The 8,866-nt window shown below is 42.5% G+C and overlaps 1 protein-coding gene across 1 annotated transcript; it reads right to left on the reverse strand.

Moving 5' to 3' along the window:
• Positions 1-286: 286 nt before the first annotated feature.
• LOC113571729 (bifunctional protein GlmU-like) lies at positions 287-3,764 on the reverse strand. Its single transcript, XM_027000845.2, has 3 exons — positions 3,681-3,764; positions 1,397-1,582; positions 287-601 (listed from the first exon to the last, which is right to left on the reverse strand). Exons 1-3 carry the CDS (start codon positions 3,699-3,701, stop codon positions 350-352), a joined length of 459 nt encoding a protein of 152 aa, XP_026856646.2. The 5' UTR covers positions 3,702-3,764; the 3' UTR covers positions 287-349.
• Positions 3,765-8,866: the final 5,102 nt, after the last annotated feature.

Consider the following 8,866-nt stretch of genomic DNA (forward strand, 5'->3'; position numbering starts at 1 on the left):
GGCTCTGGCATTAGACCCCGCCCTTTGCTAGCCCCGCCCTTTTATGAAGTCTCTGCTGCACACCAAGAGTGAGCTCACTCAAGCATGCCAAGGCCCAAGATTCTTAACAACCAAGAAGAAAAATATTTTTGAGTATTTGAGCTGCTGTCTAAACTGTGACCAAGTGGTTAATTAACTGTGTTTTGTTAAATGTGATCTCTCCAACTCTAAATAATAAGGGTAAAAATATGAAACTTTGTCTCAGAACTGAGAAATATGGATTAATTGAATAGAAAATGGATAAGTACACAAGAAAAGCACAGTGCTGTGAGTTTATAATTTCTGTGAGTTTATACTTTCACACGTCATGTCAAATCTGCTCCGAACGCTTTTGAATGACTAGCTCAGGGAAGCCGGTCCTGCTGTCCAACTCTCTAGTAAAGTGGAGGTCAGAGGCCTCGCCTACAACCAGCTCTGCTGTGGTGAACACTTCCAGGTCACCCAGCACATGACCTCCGATGGTCCGGCCCTCTTTATCAGCCAGGCAGATGTGCAGATGGGCCTCTGTGTTCAACGTGCCGACCAGAGACACAATCTCAAAGCGCTCCTGCAGACACACCACCTACACCCAGGTGGACAGAAACATACGAAGATGCACACACGCCAGCACATACACACACAGACACACATACATGAGTACACATGTGCACACACAGGCACAAACACAAAATAAACAACATGACCTGGAGACTGCTATAGATATGCAGCACCCACAGTTGATTGCAATAACAGTAGGAGTGTCCTCTTTTACACTCTGCTCAGGGGATATCGGTTTAAACAAAAGAACTGGCTGCAGGTAGAACGAAGGTCTGGCTCTAAAATGAAACCACGATAACGAGGGGGAAAAAGTGCACTGCCTGCTTTCATAAAAGGTTGAATCATACAGGAAACACAGGTCTAGACAGACACACAGGTCCAACACACCAACTACATGCATGACAGAAGGGGCTTCCAGACTTCACTGTATGCACTATATGGCCTGAAGTACCTGACAGGAGCCAAGGCTATATGACTCATGCTGACTCGCAAAAAGTCAGGGTTTTTTTGTTTTTTTTTGCCTAGAAAATACATTTTTGGTCTTTTTTTCTTAATGAGTACAAGAAGACCACTCAAATTCTATGATACCTGTTGAGATTTCCAAATATTTTAGATGTTGTACTGTTGACCCATGTGTGACAGATGCAGTGGTGATCCAGTGAAACTTGCTTCTGGACTAGGTTTGCCTAGATGTCTTCATCTCAAAGGCAGTTTGAGTTGCAGGACTTGCCTAGACCAAGTGTAGTGTGCAACTCTTACAAATGCCCCAGAGACTACATCATGATGATGTTCATCACTTCTGCTGTTTCCAACCACATACCTCATTGGTGTTCTCTAGGGAGGCGTTGGCCAGTCGCAGCGTTGCCTTGGTGACACTCCCCACACATGTGATGATGAAGGGTGCTTTAAGCTGCCTCTCCTCCACAAAAGCCAGCAGAGAGGAGAGCAGCTCCTGACCTGGGCCCAGACGCAGGGCGAACACCCGCAGAGCAGAGCCTACCCTGTCCTGCAGACACACAGATGGACAGTGGAGATGGGGTAAAGAGACAGACAGAGAGAGAGATGGATCAAAATGGGCGGGGGGGGTTTAAAAAAAAAAAAAAAGATATACAAGAAGGTAGTTGAACAGAAAATGAGACGGGAAGAAAGGCAATTTTATATTTTGCACTTTTGAAGGTAGGAGAAATTGAGAAGAAACGTGTAGAAAACGTGACGTGGTTAGTGTATAGTAGTCCACTCCGTCTAAACAACAACCCACTTCCCCGTTAGAGAGCGATTACGCAGGACAAATAATATGCTTTTTCAGTATTCAAGTGTGTGATCGCTAAAAAAAGGAGCAGGGTTGTGCCTTTATCAGCAGCCATGTGTGCGCGCGCGCGTGTACGTCCTTTTGTCAGCATAAACCTCGAGCTGTGAATGTACAGGACACAGAGGACTGTTTGCGTTTTGTGTTGTGTGGGTCAACGCATTCATTCAGTGTGTCTTTCTTTTGCTCGTCCTCATCTGCTCTTCATCGCCTTTCTCCTTTAGCCTGGCCTCTCCTGATCCACGGGCTGCAGCCGCCCGGCCCTCCCTCCGTGCGGCTGAAAGGGGCAGCCTTTTAACAGGCAAGTTCCTCAGCACCTGCCAGCTGGAGCATTGCAAGCTCAGTTGTAGCCCCCAAACCAGCAGTGGGATCTCCTCATCCACTGTCCGCTCCCTCTCCCTACAGTCCTGAGAGGAGAGACCCTCTCTGTCTTTGTCACAGTTCATGACACACCGTAGGCTGACTGGAAGGGCTATTCGTATCTTTTCAGCACATATCTATACACAACACACTGGCCTTGAGGTCTTACTCAGATAGTATTTAGTGGCGCATTGTGCGTGTACACCCAAAGCGTAGTCTTCCGCTTTTCAGAAAGTTAAGGGCCTGCAGTAGACAGGTCACTAACGGCTGCCACCGATCACCGTCCTGCCAGCAAGGGTAGTCTGTTAGCACTGTGGACATGCGCGCGCCGGAAAATAACGTTTTCCAGATAGCAGTAAAAATATTGCCGATGGCCACCCCATGATATAATGTATAGCCAAGGCAGTATGTGGAGGAACACTTCTGGCTGATGTCGCAACTATCAGCTTCCTACCCTTGAATTAGAATATGCATGTCGGGTATCTGATGAAGTACCATTCTACTGTTCACTAGCGTAGCACGAGCGCACGCACACACTGAATGATACTTTATGCAGTGGCATGATTTGGGTGATAACAATAATGTCCATAACCCGACAGCAAGCGGCTTCCAGAAGGTTCATCTACAAAAAGATAGGGCAGCATGATGGCGACACGTTTTAAACACACAAAATTAGCCTAACCATCGTCAGCTGAAGTGCTTCTTCACTGTGTCCAGCTCATTAAATCCACAAACTCCGTAGGGTTGGCATGAATCTACAAATAAACACTTGTATTAGTGTAGGATGGAGTAAAACAAAAATATTTCCACGGTGGAAATGTGAGGAGGACGTTTTAAGAGTGCTTCTGATTACATAAACGTAATTTAGCGTAGCTACAGCGAAAGCCCACACTAAATTATTCAAACAATCATCTCGCCGGTGTAAGCTTCTGTAAAAGAGAACTTTCTCCAAGTGGTCTACTGGCAGGGCATTCTTCCGGCAAAACTTCGCTGCTTTACGTTTCTGGGACACATCAAATTGAACGTGCAACAAACGTACGAAATCCTGAGGATGTGAAGCTTGTCACCAGCACAACAAAATGCTCTGTCTGTGGAATTAATATAGTCTGTCTTTCGGACACCAGGCCTATACTTTAGATACACAGATTCGTTGTTCATTGCACGATCATATTTTTTGTTTACATCTACTCCGATCATGAGACCACGAACCGAAATTTGTTGTCTAGGTTCTCGAACTTTGTTTGCTTCGACGCAGTCGACTGATCTGGCTGCTAGGGAGGCTAACCAAACAGGTTACAAGGCCTGCACTTAGACGTGCATAGGTGGTACTCAATTTTTTTAAAACACCTTAGTTTGTTTCCCGAGCTTTCTTATCATTTCTTAAAATCATACGACGTCCGCAGTTGTCTGCTGCATAAACACTCGTAAAAACACTTACTATTGGGAGTCTGTCCGACATTCTGACTGTGAAATTTGACCCGCCCACAAATAGTGAACTTCAGACAGACGCTTTAATAATAAACTGTAAACATATGACAACTACCGTGTACCATATATTACCAGATAGGTTATAGAATAAAGTATTTTACGCGTATGGCATCTACACTAATTCGCGAATCACCTAAACATATTTCAATTTATAATATGAAAAGGATGTAAATGTTCGATTGATGCGCCATTCAGTTTCCTTAGTCAAATGAACGGTTAACGCTAGGTGCCTTCTATTGTATTTAATAGTTTATTCAATGTTAAATATGTCCAACAAAAAAGCCCAGGCGATAAAGAAACGAGAAATCCTAGTGGCAAAAATAAATTCTAATGATCGCCTATCGCCACCTATTGTTCAATATCAAATAATGCTGCTGTACAGTGACCAAATTTAAGATGATCTTCACTTGTAAGTAATAAAGTCGTCAGAACCGTATGCTAAATATTCAGTTTCTTTTAGACGCAACACTGTCATCCGAGAGTACTGGAAATATATATTATGTATAAAAGCAGTCATTTAAGAAGTGAAATGAAAATAAAGACTCGCAGAAAACTGAAGCAATATGTGCGTTTTTCTCCGAAGCAGGTTTTCTCTTTTACCTAAAGTTAGACAGATCGAAAGTGGGCTTTTGTTCCGTACACATAACTTACCGACCTCTCTAAATGTGGTGCGCGAAGGCGTATTTGAAGTATGGAAAGGGACTCTTTAGAAAACACATAGTTAACTCTTAGAGCCTCTTTGTAATTTGAAAAATGCCTCTTTTTAATTTGAAAAGCAAGATCACACCCCAAACGAAAACAGAAATGGCAAAAACACAAACAAAACAACCAAACACTTCTTCATCAACTTGTAAACATATCATCCGCATGATCACTGTTATATTTTTGTAGACACTAGATGGCGCAAACACTTCAGTTTTTCTCCTCAGTGCAGCATCCGTATCCGTTCTCCGAATGGCTGTAACCAAGTGTCATGCGTTACACTCAAGTCAAAGTCATCGCACTGCTCTCTGTAAAGATGCGCCTTTGGGACAGTTCTTTTGTCATCACTCAAGGTAATCACGTGTGAAGTAGTTCATCCGCTGATGACCCTCTAGCTCGATGCAGATATGCTTATACCTCGCTGGTTTTGGCTTTGCGCTATTCGCAGTCCCAGCATCTTCCTCTCCCAGCAACTGCTTTTCTGTCCCAGTCTAAAGCTCCCGTTCGTATCTTTGGCCCTGGTTCAAAGTGTTTGGCTCGGCGCCAGCCCAAATGGCATGGGTGTTGTCATACAACCCTTGGTTCCTTTAGAGTGAGTGAGTGTGTGTGTGTGTGTGTGATTGGGGGGGGGAATCCAATGATTTGTTTTATTACCACATGATCTCTCATTATAGCCTGTACAGTTTTGAACCATCCTACCTTGAGCACACGCTGACAAAGGCGTGGAAGGCTTTGGCAAAGAGCTGCTGGCTCTCCCTGCCATCCTGGGCTCATGTGAACCGGCTCTGTCTGCGTGTAAAGGAAGCAGGTGACACCTTTTCATTAACCATTAGCACTCAGTGTGGCTGCCAGACCAGCTGTCCCCATGTGCACGCACTCCGACAGGAGAGCAGGCGTCTGCAGATCTCCCTGGAAGGGCCCTTTGATACAGGACAAAGCGAAACAAACAAATTCCCCACCTCAAACGGACCAGTGGATGTGAATGGCAGATAACGAACACACAAGGAGAACGACAGGCCCGCTATACCTCCATGTGTATTTGAAAGTGTTTCTTGTCTTCTGTTGTAGGTACCGTTAAAATCAAGTGATGCCTGAGTTTAGGCCTTTACGGAGTGTAGGACAGCTGATTAAATTAATAATGTGAAGTCATTTGAATCTAAAATGTAGTGAACAGGTGAGTGAATTTTTGCTGTCTTTTCCAGTCTAGGTTTACTTTGAATAAAACTATAGATTAGGATTCATTATGACAATGCTTAATCCATATCTGCAAACATAGGCATGCAAATTCTGTTGTTTCCACAGAAGGCGAGAACTCAAATGATCAGAACTCAAATTATCATTCGGTGAAAACCCTTGCACTGTTTCATGGTGTATTTAAGCCACATCATGAGAAACACAGTCTCACCTGTGTCCTTGTCAGATACCTAATTAATCATCATTTTCCGAAGCTCCCGCACTGTATCATGGCAATTAAAGGAAACTGAGCTTTGCTTGTTTGTTTGTTTAAATGGAATCAACGTCCTTTGTGCCCAGACCTGGTTATCATTAGAATGGAGCTGAGTGAAGACAACTTAGCGATTTTGCAGGTGCTGGAGTCACAGAGCAGAGCAGGTACTTACAGAAGAGGTAGTAAAAGTGAACTGTGCTTAACTAGTCTGATTTGTACAGATGAATGTGTGTGTGTGTGTGTGTGTGTGTGTGTGTAAAGGAGCAGATGCTGTGGAGAGGTGGAGCTTAGAGGGTCTCACGGGGTGTCAGACACACCCTCAGCTTGAGTGATGAAGGCTTGGATGGGCCACTGCATTTGCCGGACAAAAGCTTATTCACAGGGCCAGCTTCATGGACACCCTCTTCCCTTAGTCCTGGCTTTAGGGAGGATTGATAAGGTGAAAGACAAAAAGGAAAACATGGCAGAGGGCTTTTTTTTTCATGTATGTGTATATGACATGCTGCATGTGTTGATACGCCGTACTTATTGTTATTATTCTAAGTTATCTTCAAACTTATTGTTAGAAGATACACTGCATGGTGCAAAGATTAGGGTTGAGCTACTTTCTGAGTGGTAGCTATTGCTTTATTTATCTATTTATTTATAACATCGATGTTGATAATAAGAGTAACAAAAACAACAATATTTATTATTATTATTATTATTATTATTAATAATAATAATAATAATAATAATAATAATAGCAGCCTTAGAAGTACCAATAGTAGAAAGTACTAGCCTGATGATTAACTGGAGGAACTATAAAGCCATTTAGATAAATCAATTTAACGCTGCTGCATTTCTAATTCTGATTTATTGTGATTGAATAAATGATGTAATATATAATACATGAAACACATAGTACCTTATTGTCTTCAGCTGTGCTTTTCTCACTGCTGGGGATGACACAGATGGGCAGAGTACAAAAGCCTTGAGCACAGTTAATCCAGAGAATATGCTCAACTACAGCTCTTGCTAATCCCAGGATTAACATATATCCTCCCTCTGTTCAGAAGCCATCCAGGACTGAATTGATTGCAACAGGGATTGAGTCTCTCAAATAAATATATTAATTAACCAGTCAAAATCCATACAGTTACATGATGCTGTGTGTCATAAACTAATCTGTGAGACTGAATGCAGATGTTGCAAGTGCTGCTTGTGTCTCTCTGGGTTAGTTTCTCAAATATAGATTAGGCTCAGTCCTCCCACAAATTATATAGTAGAAATTCAAGGGGCATGAATGTGTGTGTATGTATGTGTGTGTGCGGGGCGGGGGTGGGGGGGTTGTACTGTAAAACTATGTCTCCATTTTGCAACAGAACTTTTTTTATTGATAAAGCATCACGGAAGCCCCCCCCGACTAGCTCTCTTCTCTCTCCTCCCTCTATCTTTTTCCTTCTCTCTAGTCCACTGTGTGTCTCGGTGGCATGAGAAGTATGTGACCGTGATGAACGACCCTATCACCTCCTTTCACTAGAACAGCCGCTGTTCTGGGATCAGTGTGGAAGAGCTTCAAGCTTTAAGAGCTTCAAGAACCAAGGGCTTGTTTATTATTTTAGATGAGAAAAGGAGATGATTTACCTACAGAAAAACCCTTAGTGTCAGAACATTAGGAATCAGTGACTAATTTACATGTTGCTTGAACCACTCTCAAGTCTGATCTGATTTCCATTTCCATTTTGCCCATATCCGTGTCACATTCTCCTGAAGTGGGTGCACGTGAACATGGATACATCTTTAAACTGAAATGAAACGATTTTGTTCGGTTCTATCGATTGCATTGCTCCATCCCAAGCCTGGTTGAAGATTTCATGAACTTTTTAATTATGCTGACATAATGATGATGATGATGATATTGCCGATGATGAACTAGTCCATTAATTAACCCTAACCCTCATTAGCATGCTTATTTATCAGTAATGATAAAAGTATTATTGCAAGTAGAGACCGAAAATGGCTCTTGGCATATGAAGCACTATAGAACCTATCTGATAGTGTGATGTGGTAGTATACCTGCTCACGCTCAACAGCCAGTCTTACCTAATAAACATCATCATCACTCAATAGAGCCTAGGTACACACTCCTAAAATGTACGCGTAGATGTGTGTGCTTATCATGCTAATTTTAGGTCAGTTTTACTTTCAAGCCCACTGTGACCATGATCAATTAAATCCAGTCTAGACCAGTACCACTACTGGATGCCGTAGCCATATGGAGATATTCATGTAGTTTCCTACTCACCTATTAAGGAAAGGCCTGTCGAGTTAGTGCAGGATGCACTCTGCTCCTGGAGATGTAAACTCTGCTCTGGATATGTATACCCTGCTCTTGAATCCTTCATTCTTGTAACTAATTTTCCTTGTTTCTGGTTATTTACCTTTATGGTATTTGCATCATTCTTTTTCTCAAATAGTGAGGACTGTCCTTGTGATGTCACCTCCGTTATTCTCTTGTCTGGTTTGCTCTTCCCTGTTGCCTCTGGGTGTCTTCTCTACTGCTCGCATGCTCCTGTTTTTAGTGCACTGTTTCAGCTTTAATCTTGGCTTCTTGTTTGAGAACACACACACACAAACACACACATACATATCTCTGATGATGCGAGCCAGCACACGCAGGTAGGTGGACAGTAGTGTGGAGTCTGACCCCACCACCTGCATTCTGACACTCAACCACCAACATCTACTGCTTCATCCACATTGGAACATTCTTCCTTCAGGTTAGTTGTTTGCCAAATGCTTGTCTCCTGCATGTAGTGAGCTAACAATGTATGACCCATTTACAGGTTATTTTCTAATAAAGAATATTTACATTTCTACAGTATAATACAAATACAAGAAACCTTCAAAAAGTGCCTTCAAAAATACAAAATAAGAGACCCCTTTTATATTTTTGAGATATAATTTTTTTGTGAAATAAGTCACAATGATCATGGACAAAATTG

This window comes from Electrophorus electricus, chromosome 3 (genome assembly GCF_013358815.1).
Source record: "Electrophorus electricus isolate fEleEle1 chromosome 3, fEleEle1.pri, whole genome shotgun sequence".
Taxonomy (NCBI): Eukaryota; Metazoa; Chordata; class Actinopteri; order Gymnotiformes; family Gymnotidae; genus Electrophorus; species Electrophorus electricus.